The 14758-nt window shown below is 32.6% G+C and overlaps 2 protein-coding genes across 4 annotated transcripts; both read right to left on the bottom strand.

Annotated features, from left to right (window-relative positions):
• Nucleotides 1-4506: 4506 nt before the first annotated feature.
• LOC113751390 (flavonol 7-O-beta-glucosyltransferase UGT74F1-like) lies at nucleotides 4507-10058 on the bottom strand. Of its 3 annotated transcripts, none has more exons than XM_027295396.1 (4): nucleotides 9822-10058; nucleotides 7801-8485; nucleotides 6444-7145; nucleotides 4507-4653 (listed from the first exon to the last, which is right to left on the bottom strand). In XM_027295396.1, the coding sequence occupies exons 2-4, from the start codon at nucleotides 8437-8439 to the stop codon at nucleotides 4624-4626; spliced, it is 1371 nt and encodes a 456-aa protein (XP_027151197.1). In that variant the 5' UTR covers nucleotides 8440-8485; nucleotides 9822-10058; the 3' UTR covers nucleotides 4507-4623. The 3 variants fall into 3 exon arrangements, with proteins under 3 accessions (XP_027151197.1, XP_027151198.1, XP_027151195.1); XM_027295397.1 differs by lacking the exon at nucleotides 4507-4653 and having other exon boundaries at nucleotides 6334-7145; nucleotides 7801-8045; nucleotides 8141-8485; XM_027295394.1 differs by lacking the exon at nucleotides 4507-4653 and having other exon boundaries at nucleotides 6334-7145.
• A 2340-nt stretch (nucleotides 10059-12398) lies between these two features.
• Nucleotides 12399-14538, bottom strand: LOC113752291 (UDP-glycosyltransferase 74C1-like). The gene is made up of 3 exons (XM_027296411.1): nucleotides 14332-14538; nucleotides 12968-13131; nucleotides 12399-12882 (listed from the first exon to the last, which is right to left on the bottom strand). The coding sequence occupies exons 1-3, from the start codon at nucleotides 14536-14538 to the stop codon at nucleotides 12399-12401; spliced, it is 855 nt and encodes a 284-aa protein (XP_027152212.1).
• Nucleotides 14539-14758: the final 220 nt, after the last annotated feature.

Genomic DNA, 14758 nt, shown 5'->3' with positions numbered 1-14758 from the left:
TTGAAATGGATATCAAATTGAGACACTAAATGAGACAATAATAGAGATTATGTTTAGAAATCAAATGAGATAAAGGTTAATTATATCATAATAACCATTCGAGAGAGAAATGGTTATCGATATAGTTGTCTTCATTCTCATTTGATTTATAATCATCACCTGCAGTAAATCAGAAGTTTACTGATCCCAATGAATACATGATCTGACGAAAGTAAAAATATTTGAGAGCCGACAAGTATTTATACATACCCCTTTTATATTATATATGTCTCCAAAAGAAATTTAAAATTTATATCGAGTATGAATCACATTTTACGATTAAATATCATAAAATATTGATGGGTGATCTATTGAATGATTTATTTATTCTGATGAGTTACGATTCCCGATATTAGGGGAAGGAAGAAATCAACCGAAAGGAAATCATATGAAAAATTGGATTTCCTCGATCCTCAATAATGTGAACTAGAAGTTCAAGAAATTCTTCATTTGTTGAAAGTTACAAATCAATTGTCAGATATATTTATCGACTCCAGAAGAGTCATTAAATCAACTATTCCTGCAGGAAATACTCTGGCTAAGATTGATGTCCTGAAGGACATGTACAAGTGCTACAAATAAATTTAAGGTCGCCCTACCTAAATAAGATATAAATTGATTTCAAATATCTCTGGAGATTAAATAAATGTCATAACAAAATTCAACCTCTTGAAGAGGTCGCTCCTGAAGAGCCAACTCCTGAAGAGAATGAAATCATAGAAATTTTAATTGGAACCTAATGAAATGTAACACTTGATATTATAGAAGTTGATGAGAATCATGAATTTAGATCGGTTGATGAATGTCGATATAGAAATGATTATTCAAAATGGAAAGATACGATCTAATCTGAATTGGACTCACTGGCTAAAAGAAAAGTTTTTGGACTTGTAGTCCAAACACCTGAAGGTGTAAAGCAAGTAGCCCAAGAATTTTCACAAATATTTGGATACCAATGATCCAATATGTCCATGTGTTTTTATCAAGAAAAATGGATCAAATTTTGAGATTAAAGATTTTGGAAAAACAAAATTCTGCCTTGGTTTACAAATTAAGCATTTGAAAAGTGAAATTTTTATCCACCAAACTGCTTATACCCGGAAGGTATTAAAGCAATTTTATATGGATAAGACACATACATTAAGTACTTCAATGGTCGTTAGATCATTAGATCCTAATAAGGATCCTTTTAGACCGCGAGAGGAAGATGAAGAGATACTTGGTTCTGAAGTACCATATCTCAGTGCAATTGAAAAGTATTGGAATATGACAATTAAAAGATCTCAAATGATGTTTGCATCAGGGGTAGAAATTAATACACAAGAATAGTGTACTCTTTTTCTTTCACTAGGGTTTTTGTTCCAATGGATTTTTCTCTAATAAAGTTTTAATGAGACATATTCTTTGTGTTATGGACATCCAAGGGGGAGTGTTATGAAACAATTTAAAGTGTGGATGTCCCTTTGTATTCCCAAGAGGGTTAATTCATGATTTATGGTTACATTATGTATAGAAGTTACAATCCATAAATCTATTCATGTAATGGAGAAACCGTTTCATAGGTTTTTTCATATTCTTGTAGTAGTGGGTGTTTAATAGGATTAATGTATCTTTAATCTTGCAGTACCTATATATAGAGGTACATTAACACCCTTTATAAGGACTTTTGGTATTGGTTGGAATATAAGAATATCATTCTCCCTTTCTCTACTTCTTTCTCTAATATCTCTATCCATATTATAGTAGTTTATTTTATTAGTTTTACAACAGAATAGGATAATCGGACTTTCAAGCATTGTCTGTATGTAGATACCCATTATTGTTATCAAGACTTAGCCAAAAGTGGCCCAAAGGTAAATAGATCCGGTCTTAGGGAGACGAAAAAATATAAAAACCTCCAGATCAATCTGATCTGGGCCTAAAATGGGTCGCACCAAATGTGGCCCAACTTAGATGACTCTCAAAAGTAGCACTACAACTGAGTCTAACCATGTACAATAATTTAATATTTAAATTTGTTTGATTATTCTAATAATGTTGAAAATGTGTTCAAGTTTAGCTTATTAATTTTTCAAACCAAACTTGGACCAGCTTTTATCGAATCGAGATCAAATTGAGCTCAAGTAGCTTGTAATTTTTACTTATAAATTCTCATTTCATGTTAATAAAATTAGCATAAAAATGCTAATAAAATCAAGTTCGAATCGAGTTTAAAAATTTATAAAACACAAAACATTATGTAAGTTTGGTTTAATTAATTAACAAACCAAATTCAAACTAATTCTTATTCTAGTTCGGTTTTTTCAGTGATGAAGACTCAGGGGAGAGAGGCGGGGAGATGATGTGGTATCTAAAGGAAAAGTTGGGAAGAATGGAATCAGAAGATTAGTGTCATTTGACAGAAGAAATGTGATTTTTTTTTATTTTTTTTATTTTTTGTCAACGCAGGGTGTCCGGGTCAATCCTTACGGGGCCCGACTAATCCCCTGCAACCCGGGAGAGGAGGCCCCACACCACACCGAGCACGTTAACAGCGAGACTCGAACCCTGGACAAGCCAGGAAGATCGCCATACCCTAAGGAGGGGGAGCGGACCACTCGAGCTATCCCGTGGGGCAGAAGACCAGCCACATAAAGTGTGGCAAGTTTGTGGGAGGCAGGGATTGAACCCATGACCTCCAGCATCACCAAAGAGGGTGATGACCACTGGACCAAATGGCCAGTAACCACAGAAGAAATGTGATTGGTGGGGCTTTTAGAATCAAATTTGCACGCGATTTTGAATCGTCAACAGTCAGCGGAGTCTACTGTGAAGGTGATGGCTGATGATTTTTTTAACAATTGATTAGTTTGATTAATTAGAAAGAGACCCGATTTAAGTGATCTATACGTCGAGAAAACAATAGTTAAATCCAAAACATTATAGATACTTGAGTATCTTGGATTTTAGAGATTGACTAATAGTAGCTCTTTTAGTATGCTCTCACATGCCAATGAGTCATCATTCTCGAATAAAATGATGGATATTAGAGATGTTAATATTGTTCAATTTTTTTTTTTTAAAAAAGAGAGATACTAATATTTTACGAATCATGGAGATTAGAGATGTTATTATTTTACTATCGTTAATTTACTTTTATAATTTTTTTTGGCATTATTTAAGGATATATTGATTTTTACCCACTAAAGGTGTCAAGGGGTCGGATTCAAGTTGAAATTGGTAATTCCAAATTTGGATCCGACATGTAATAAAATGATTGGGAACCAAACCAAGACAAGTCTCAATATATAGTTTAGAATTCAAACTTGGCTGGATCAGGATCTAGGTTAGGCATTTTTGGATTTTTAAATTAATTTAATACAATAATTCTTTAATAATTTTAAAGTTTTATTTAAATATAAACAATACAATCGGATTAATTCTAACAATTATTCGATTTCTAGAAAATCTTTTTTAGAAAAAATGAGTGGATTAGTAATAAAATTTAATTAATATAGAGTATTTTAATTAAAATATTTATACTGATCGAATCCTGATTCAAAATGGATCGAAATATATAAATCCATAACCTGCGCGTTCAGCTTATAAACAAAACAAGTTCGAGTAAATGGATATACTATCTATTTATAACCTAAAAAACGGATCGAATCTAAGTTAAGGCCCAATCTGTTGACAGTCTTACAGCCCATGCATCTCATAAAAGCATGTTTTAGAGTATACTGTCCATGTATTCATATTACTACTAACTTGTGTTTTGGATTACAGTGAAAACTTCAAAATTTAGAGGTGTTTGATAACCTCATTAAATACTTAGAGATAATGTTCAGTGCTTTTTTTTTTTTTTTTGGTTAGACTGGATTCATAATTAAATTTGCTTACATTTGATTACAATATGACTGACTCAATTTGTGTACAAAATTTTAAGTGGAAGGTATATTTGATTTGTTAAATTGTTGAATGTACAATAATACTCGCTCAAAAAAGCTTTCACACACCTTTGGTAATTCCCCTAAAATTCAACTCTTGATATTGTGTAATGAATCTTCTATCTCACTTTGTATCCGCTCTATATCCCGCCTTTTAGTATATTGGTATTTCGCTTTCATAAATATCATATTTTTTTTGTTTTCTTATTATCAAATAACTGCTAACACAGTAAAAAAATACAATGATTTCTAAAAAGCAAATATATAATAGGAAATCACAAAATACAACAAAAAAATCATTAAAAAAATCTCATTTTTCTGTGCATTTAGATTTTTTAATTTTGTTAAATTTATAAAAAAATCTCATTGCTCAGTTAACAGTTATTGAATATTAAGAAAATAAAAAGAATTAAAATACGATATTTATGAAGAAAAAATAGCAATATAATAAAAAGTGAGACAAAAAATAAAACAGGAATAAGACAAAAGACCTGTTGCGCATTATGTCTTGACTAACATGTGCAATGCAGATGCTCGTTGCTAGTCCGACAAAAATGATAGCTAAAATTCTTTCATAGTAAATATCACGAAATACAAGTCAATGAAGATTAAATAGATAAACAATACAACCAACATAGGGTTCTCAAGGACAAGATGATCAAGAGGAACTCGTCATCTTGCTTACAAAGTAGGGATAATTGCAGAAACCTCCCCTGAGATTTCTGACATTTGCACTGACCTCCCCTCTAGGTTTAGAAATTGCATTAACCTCCCCTGAACAGTAACAATTCGTTGCAGAAACCTCCCTGACAGCTTGATGTCCCATTAAAAAATTATTTGTAGAAGTGAGATAAGACATTTCTTCCAATTTTGCCCTCATCTTGCTTGACAATTATTATTTGCTTGACAATTGCTTAACTAATTATCTAATTAGTTAATAGTTAAGCTAATTAACTATTAACTAATTATCTAATTAACTATTAACTAATTATCTAATTAATTAATTAACTAATTAACTAATTTCTATTTATCTAATTTACTAATTAACTAATTATCTAATTAACTAAAGCTGTTGTCTGTCTGAAACTAACAAACTATTTGCATGTTAAACTAATTAACTGCTTAACTAATTAACTAATTAACTAACTAACTGATTAACAGACTATTTGCATGTTAAACTATATGCAGTACGCATTACCTATTTAAAGTATCGGCTCTTTATGGGTATTTTATTTTCAAACATTTAATTTATGATAAAAACATCAATGTTTGTAAGTAAAATTCAAAAAGTGTTACAGTAATATTCTTACAAAAAGGGAGGGGCATAAGGCCATAAATTAAATATTTGAAAGTAAGAATATTGATATTTTTTGTAACACTATTTGAATTTTACTTACAAATATTGATATTTTTATCATAAATTAAATGTTTGAAAGTAAAATACCCATAAAGAGCCGATACTTTAAATAGGTAATGCGTACTGCATATAGTTTAACATGCAAATAGTCTGTTAATCAGTTAGTTAGTTAATTAGTTAAGCAGTTAATTAGTTAATTAGTTTATCATGCAAATAGTTTGTTAGTTTCAGACAAACAACAGTTTTAGTTAATTAGTTAATTAGATAATTAGTAAATTAGATAAATAGAAATTAGTTAATTAGTTAATGTATTAATTAGATAATTAGTTAGTTAATTAGTTAAGCAGTTAATTAGTTAATTAGTTTAACATGCGAATAGTTTATTAGTTTCGGATAGACAACAGCTTTAGTTAATTAGATAATTAGACAATTAGTTAATTAGATAAACAAAAATTAGTTAATTAGTTAATTAATTAATTAGATAATTAGTTAGTTATTTAGTTTAACATGCAAATAGTTTGTTAGTTTCGGACAGACAACAGCTTTAGTTAATTAGATAATTATTTAATTAGTTAATTAGATAAATAGAAATTAGTTAATTAGATAAATAGAAATTAGTTAATAGTTAATTAGTTTAACTATGCAGAAATAGTTTGATTAGTTAATAACTATTAACAATTAGATAATTAGTTATTAGTTTAACTATGAAGAAATAGTTTGATTAGTTAATTAGTTAATTAGATAATTAATTAATTAGGTAATTAGTTAATTAGATAAAATAGAAATTATTTAATTAGATAAATAGTTAATTAGTTAATTAATTTAACTATGCAGAAATAGTTTGATTAGTTTAATTAGTTTAATTAATTTAACTATGCAGAAATAGTTTGATTAGTTTAATTTGTTTAACAAATTAAACGTTGGTTTTGATGAAAGTACTCAAACCTTTCATCTGGTAAAGTCAAATCCAATATGGGTACTCTAGTAATTTCACACACTTTTACCTTTTAAATTAGTTCCAACTTTTTCTAGGGGAGGTAAATGCAATTTCAAAATTGATAGGGGAGGTCAGTGCAAATGTTAGAAATCTCAGGGGAGATTTCTGCAATTATTCCTACAAAGTAATTGAGATTTGCATCTGAACTTCCACCCTCACTAACTGCCGCTTTAGCCAAATTGGAAAATTTCATAGCATTTTCCTTTATTTCTTTTCCCGTCTCTCCTTCCATTACCTCCTTGATGCATCGTCCAATTTCTTCCCTTGTTGCAAGTCCATTCCTATCATGCTTCACTCTGATCCCTACCTTCCAAACATCCTGGATAAACTTAGCATTTGGTTGTTGATCTAAAAATTGTGGCATTGCCACTATTGGCACTCCTAGGCTTATAGCTTCAAGTGTTGAGTTCCAACCACAATGTGAGAGAATGCACCCCACAGCCTCGCTCGAAAGTACTTCCAATTGCGGAGTCCATGGGACGAGAAGGCCTGTATCAGATGCTTCTTCTTTAAAATTTTTTGGCAACTTTTCAGCCTCAAAATGTTTGACACCCCATAAGAAGTAGTAGTTGCTGTTCTTCAGAGCCAAAGCAAGTTCCTCTAATTGCTTTTCGCCAAAACTGGCAGACCTTATACTACTTAACGATGCGTAAATAACTGACCTGGCTGGTTTGCTATTTAGCCAATTTAAACATATTGAGGGGTCATTGTCTGCTGGAGCGATTCCATATTCTTTGTCATCTACAACTCTCCTATCCAGGTAGAAAGTGGGAACTGTTGGCCCTACTGTCAGAACTGGCAAGTGTTTGGAAAATTCATCCACCACCTGCGCCAAATAATACAGAGAGGTGATCAAATTTTACAATTATTTGTAGCTTCAACCTTATTCCACATTAAATGAGTTAGATGAGCGACGAAGGATAATGTCAGACCATTCATACATCATCATTCCATGAACTTCTGGATACTCTAAAGACTACCAATGATCTGCGTCCTATGCTTGATATAGTATGCCTGAAAACTTTGTCTGATTTTAGTTGCAAAATTTTCACTTAATGAACCTCCTTAGTAAGTAGTATCAGTCAGCGGCTTCAACTAGTCAAAAGATTCTGTTTACGGCCTAACTAGGAACCCATTGAAAAGCAGTAAAAAAGCCCACCTGCATTTCTCTGGAACTGCCTTGTGCAATTTCCAGTACAGAAATAAATCAAGCACACCCTTCAGATTGAAGAAATTCAACAAAGTACATGTCTTTGTTAAGCCACAAATGGTTTTGTTCTGAATATTTAGTCTTTCTCATGAGAAATACTGAATTTAGTTCATACACCGAGACATCTAAGATTGGTTACCTTAAAGAAGACAACAAGCAGACATTTATGTTTCAACATACAGAAGAAAAGAAAGTGATGGAGCCACAGAGAGATACAAATACAAGTACAAAGGAACCTGAATCAAACAAAATTTCTGATTACAAGACTCACCTCCTTTTCCAGCTCATAAAATGTGTTGACAAGAACATAATCCGCCTGGTTTACATTTGAGAACTGCGTACATATGTGTGCAAACTGATATGGTATATTACTGCCAAAATAAGGAAGATCTTGATGTTCAAGTGGTGGCAATCCTGGAATCAAGACTGGAAACTCTGTGACTGGATTAGTCAGCTTTCCATGAGAGAACTGGTGCATTATGTAGTTTACACCACATTGATGAGTGAAGGAAGCCACTGCAGGTAAACCAATTTCTTTACAAAGATCAAGCACAAAAGGTAGCTGCGAATCATAGATGATGAAATCAATTGGAGTCCCTAAGGATTCATACTTCTTCAGGAGTTCAAGAATTGATTGTGAGCCAACTTCTTTAAAGCGAGCCATGGAGACTGGGACAGGGTCAACTATGAAGAAGCCACCTTCATCATAGCCATCGGATATTATGTCAATCTGGACTTTGTCTGATTTTGGACACCTAACTTTGGAGGTGCGTTTGGTGATGGCTAGTGTGGCTTTCAGCCCTTTACGTACGAGTTTATTACATAACTGAAGCATAGGATTTATGTGGCCCGCAGTTTGAAATGGAATAGCCAAAACATGAGCTTTGTACTGTTTCTCTCTGTTTTCCATCTCCTTTGCAATTCACTCTTTTGCACGCAAAAGCTATTTGACTAAACTGGAACAAGCAGAAAATAACATAACACCAATGTTGTCAAATATGTAGATTTCAATTGGTCAAAATTGAAAAACAAGCAAAGGGAATAAATTAACAAAAATCTATAGATGTATTTACTTACCTAAAAGTAAAGGACAAGTTAGATAGAAATTTGAAAAAACAAAGAAAAGTTCAAGCGATTTCTAGGTAGAGAATTCCTGGGAGAAATGGTAAGGTAAACTAAATAATTGTGTCCTTAATTAGTGGAAGACAAGCATGCACCGGTAAGGCATACAATTCAAACTTAGTCATTCATGCAACGAAGAGTAATTTCAGCAAATTTTAAGGAATTTTTTCTTCATTGCATTGGGCCATTGACCTGATTAATTCACTACAAATCATCTCGGTTCAATCAGGTTAACAGCTGAACCAGCAGCGGTTCTTCCGAGTTTACCAAAATTGATGAACAATTTTTCAAGGCAGAGGAGTTGAGGGTTTAACTGGTTGGGCCAAGCTAGGTTCCAAACCAGGGTTTGCACCCCAAATGATTGGAGTCCAAAATAACAATTATTTGAAAAAATTTGGTAGAGTTACAGAAGGGCAAAGGACATAATAATGATGATACCAACAAAGGTTGCTCATTCTGTGCTGGAAGGATCGACAGTGTATATTAAAATTAAGGATACCTATACCTAATTACCTAGTGATCGGTAAACCAAAATGGAATCATTAAATTTTGGGTAAATTACTTGTACCTCCTATGATTTTACATATGCTAGATGGCCTCCTCTAAGGTTTTAAAATAGCCACATAACTCACTTGTAGATTTATCTAAAGTGGAACAGAATAATATTCAAGTTTGTTTGATTATTTTAAAATGTTTTTCAAATCAAACTCAAACCTAGCTCTTATTGAATCAACAAGTAACTTGTAATTTTTACTTGTAAATTCTATTTTATGCCAATAAAATCAAGCTCAAGGAATTTGAAAGTTTACCAAACACAAAGTTCTATTTAATTTTGGTTTAATTAGTTAGCGAATTAAATTTGGATAAACAGTTCAGATCATTTCAGGTGAACCACAACCCAACCCGGACCGCCAACAATCTGACGCAAACTAATCAACTCAACCCAACTGCCGCAATGCTTTTCTATTCTTAGCCTAAAACTAACTCTGCCCTTCTCCTTTATTCACCAATACAAATTACTAAAAACAGAAACAGCAGATTCGGCCAAAAATAGCATCTTCCATAAATTTAGCGGAAAATTTAAAAAGAAGAAAAGGAGAAATAATCTTCCATGCAGCAACGTAAAATACCACACCAAAAAACAAAAAATGAACACCGGAAAAGACTTACATCGGAGCTCAGCTGGCTAGCTTTTGATGGGTGGAAATCAGCAACTCCTTTTGTCTCAGGCTTGTGAGTTGGGTCGGTCTTCTTCCAGTGATGAAGATAAGACTCCCGGGGGGCCCGGGTGGTGGGTTTTGGGAGATGTGGTATTTATAGCAAAAGTTGGGAAGATTGGAATAAGAAGATTAGAGTCATTTGACAGAAGAAACGAGATGTGATTTGTGGGGGTTTCAGAATCAAATTTTCACACGATTTCCAATCAGATGCCTGATGAATTTTTAACAGCTGATTAGTTTGACTAATTAGAAAGAGAGACACGACATAGTTAAATAAATAAATCCCAGAGATTAGAGGTACTATATAGTATTTTTAGAGATTGATTAACAGCTCTTTTGGTTTGCTCTCGCATGCCTATGCGTCATCATTCTCGAGTTAAATAATATTTACTTCGAAACAAAGAAAGTGAAAGCATAGAGATTAGACTTTAGAGATGTTAATATCGTTTAATTAAAATAGAAGAAAGAGATACTAATGTTTCATGAATCATTAGTATGGTTAGTTTAACTCTTTAAGGTTTTTCTGTTATCTACTTTTAGGGCATAGGATAAGCATACAAAGTATAAATAATGAATTCACTTTAAATTTTAAACATTATTATCTCCCTCTAAATTCAGGAAACCTTAGCTAAAAAATTTTAAACTTTTTCGAACAACGCTCAATCCCACCTCTTTAAATTGTTTTATATTGTGTCTTAAGGGTACAGAATAGAACAAGCCACTCTTTAAATTGTTTGGTATTTTTTAAGGATCTAGTGATTTACTGCCTATTAGGGATGTAAAGGGTTGGATTCGAGTCGGAATTAATAATTTGTCAGAAATTAGAAGGAGAGGGTGTCGTTTGGAGTAATAAGGGATGCGTTTTGATCATTATAATAGTTATTAGTGGAAGAAACCACGTGTAGGTATGGGATTGGTCTTTAAATACCCATTGTCAGTTGGTAGGAAAGGATAGCGAAGTTGTAACCGAATTTGCATCTTTCTTCCCGATCTTCAATACCAAATTCCTGTCTCTTTTCCAGGTCTTTTCTTTTCCCCTTCTCCCTATTGCTCTTCTTATTCATCTTCATAATTCTTTCCCTTTATTCTACTAACAAATCCAGATAATTCATTTCTGCACTTTTCTTAGCTAATAGTTTTAGTTCGTGACGTAATTTCGGACTCGATTTCAACATGTAATAAAACGATGTGGAGCTGGAGCTGGATATAGACGGGTCTCGATATATAATTTAGGATCTGTACTTGGCTAGATCCAGATCCAGGTCCAGTGTATCTAGATTTTGAAATTAATTTCATATAATTTCAAGGTTTTATTTCAACATAAACTTTATTAGCACAACATTAACAATACGATTGGATTAATTCTAATAATTATTTGCTTTATAGAAAATCTCTTTCAGTAAATAAATGAGTGGATTATTAATAAATTTTAATGAATGTTATAATTTTTTAATTAAATATTTATACTAATTGAATCCAGATCCAAACGGGTGACAACATATATATTCATATCCGGTCCATTTAGCTTATAAATAAAACCAATTGAAGTAAATGGATCTATTACCTGTTCCGAATTTGGAAAAATAGATCGGGTTTAGATCAAGACCCAATCCATTGATTACTCTATTGTCCACGCATCCCGTAAACGGATCTACTACCAATTTTGAATCTGGAAAAACAAATCGGGTTTAGGCCAAGATCTGATCCATTGATAACTCTATTGTCTACCTATCCCATAAAAAGTATCAAGTTTTAGATTATCCATGTATTCATGTTACTACTGTGTTTTGGATTAGTGTAAATTTCCAAATTTAGAGATGTTGATAACCACGTCTCATCAAATACTTAAGAATAATGTATCAAGTGGTTTTTTTTCCTATTAAACTAGTTTGACAACAGAATTTGCTTATATTTGAATAGAACAAGACCGAGTAAACTTGTACACAAAATTTTAAGTAGAAGATATATTACTCTTCATCCCAATTATTTAGTCATGTTCCGAAAATCCAACTTTTTAAGAATAGTGGTTTGATTGTGATGCTTGTGCTTTTTTCTTTTTCTTTTTTTCAATTTTACCTCCATAAATTCAAAATTTAAATTTGAATGGTAACATATATATGATTAGAAAAAAATGACTATATTGGAAAGAGAGATTAAAAAGTGTTTTAACTTTTTCAACATGACAAATGTTTTGAGACATCTCAAAATAAAAAATATGACACTTCTATCGGAAAGAGAGGGAGTACTTAATTTGCTAACTTATTGAACATACAATAATACTTACTTAAAGAAAAATATAACACTTCCATTGGACGGAAGAAATACTTAATTTGCTAACTTATTGAACGTACAACAATACTCAAAGAAACTCACAGCCTCACACACACTTTTGGTAATTCCCCTAAAACTCAGAGCTCGATAATGCCACCCCCTTCTATCGTTTTGCTTCTTCATATAACTAGAAAACAAACAACACAACTAGAGGACAAACAACACAACCAACATAGGGTTCTCAAGGACAAGATGATCAAGAGGAACTTGTTATCTTGCTTATAAAGTAATTGAGACTTGTATCTGAACTTCCACCCTCACTAACTGCCGCTTTAGCCAAATTGGAAACCTTCATAGCATTTTCCTTTATTTCTTTGCCTGTTTCTCCTTCCATTACCTCCTTAATGCATCGTCCAATTTCTTCCTTTGTTGCGAGTCCATTCTTATCATGCTTCACTCTAATCCCCACCTTCCAAACATCCTGGATAAACTTAGCATGTGGTTGTTGATCAGCAAATTGTGGCATTGCCACTATTGGCACTCCTAGGCTCAAGGCTTCAAGTGTTGAATTCCAACCACAATGTGAAAAAATGCATCCTACAGCCTCGCTCGATAGTACTTCCAATTGTGGAGTCCATGGTACAACGAGGCCTTTATCAGATGCTTCATCTTTAAAAATTTTTTGGCAACTTTTCAGCCTCAAAAGATTTGACAGACCAAAAGAGGTAGTAGTTGCTGTTCTTCAAAGCCAAAGCAAGTTCCTCTAATTGCTTTTCGTCAAAACTGGCAAAAATCACACTACTTAACGATGCGTAAACAACTGACCTGGCTGGTTTATTATTTAGCCAATTTAAACATGTTGAGGGGTCATTGTCTGCTGAAATGATTCCATATTCTTTGTCATCCACAACTCTCCTATCCAGGTAGAAAGTGGGAATTGTTGGTCCTACTGTCAGAACTGGCAAGTGCTTGGAAAATTCATCCACCACCTGTGCCAAATAAAACAGAGAGGTGATCAAATTTTACAATTATTTGTAGCTTCAACATTATTCTGCGTTAAATGAGTTAGATGAGCGATGAAGGATAATGTCAAACCATTCATACATCTTCATTCCGTGAAGCTAAGTTAAATCAAAATCACAAATTCATCACTAACTCTACCAACGATCTGCGTCCTGTGCTTGATATAGTATGTCTGAAAATTATGATTTTAGTTGCAAAATTTTCACTTAATGGACCTCCTCACTAAGTAGTACCAGTTAGCGGCTTCAACTAGTCAAAAGATTCTGTTTATGGTCTAACTAGGAACTCATTGAAAAGCAGTAAAAAGCCCACCTGCATTTTTCTGGAGCTGCCTTGTGCTATTTCCAGTACAAAAATAAATCAAGCCCGCCGTTCATATTGGAAAAATTCAACAAAGTACATGTCTTTGTTAACAGACAAATGGTTTTGTTCTGAATATTTAGTTTATCTTATGAGAAATACTGAAACTTAGTTCATACACGGAGACATGTATAAACCAAAATATTCATGAGTACCCCCTATGGTTTAAAAACCTACATAAAACCCCTCCTGATATGGGCTAAAGTGTCACCATTAATTTTTTTCATTAAAACTAACCGTTAACGGTAAAAAATCAAAATTAAACTAATAAATTGACAAATTCACCCTTTCACTACTTTTTTTTTCCTTTTCAGCCCGTTTCTTTCTCTCTTTTTTTAAGCAAAAAAAAATGGAAGGACAATATAAAACAAATAAATAAGAAATAAAAAATTCCAAATGTTTTTTGACCGCAAATATCATTATAGGTTTTTAAACCAAATTATTGATGGTATTTTCTAGTTCTTATTTATCTATTTTTTATTTCAATTTCTTATTTCTTATGTTTGGAGGGGGAAAAAAGAAGTAATAAAAGAGTAAATTTGTCAATTTATTAGTTTGATTTTGACTTTTTACCATTGACAATTAGTTTCAATGAAAAAAAATTAAAGGTGATACTTTAACCTAAACCATAAGGAAGTTATATATAGGTTTTTAAACCATAGAAAGGTTATGTGATAAAGCACTAAAGCATAGGGAGGTAAAAGGTAATTTACTGGTAAAATGGAAACAGGACATCTTAGAAAAGAAGTGATGGAGCCACAGAGAGATACAAATGTAAGTCCAAAGAAACTGAACCAAAGACGCACCTCCTTTTCCAGCTCATAAAATGTGTTGACAAGGACATAATCCGCCTGATCCACATTTGAAAACTGCTCAGCCACATACGCAAAATGATATGGTATATTACTACCAAAATGAGGAAGATCTTGATGTTCAAGTGTCGGCAATCCTTGAATCGAGACTGGAAACTCAGTGACCCGATTAGTCAACTTTCCATGATAAAACTGGTGCATTATGTAGTTAACACCACATTGATGAGTGAAGGAAGCCACTCCAGGTAAACCAATTTCTTTACAAAAATCAAGCACAAAAGGTAGCAAGTGAAAATATCTCAAATAATTTACAATCCAAACAGAGCTACCTTTTGTGATGTGATGTATGTGAGATAAAAAGGTAATTGGGAAGATAAAAATGTGTGTTGGAAATTGTAATGATGATATAAGCAAATAAATT

The sequence above is a fragment of the Coffea eugenioides genome, chromosome 11, assembly GCF_003713205.1.
Source record: "Coffea eugenioides isolate CCC68of chromosome 11, Ceug_1.0, whole genome shotgun sequence".
NCBI lineage: Eukaryota > Viridiplantae > Streptophyta > Magnoliopsida > Gentianales > Rubiaceae > Coffea > Coffea eugenioides.
This window is presented reverse-complemented; position numbering and strand designations above follow the sequence as displayed.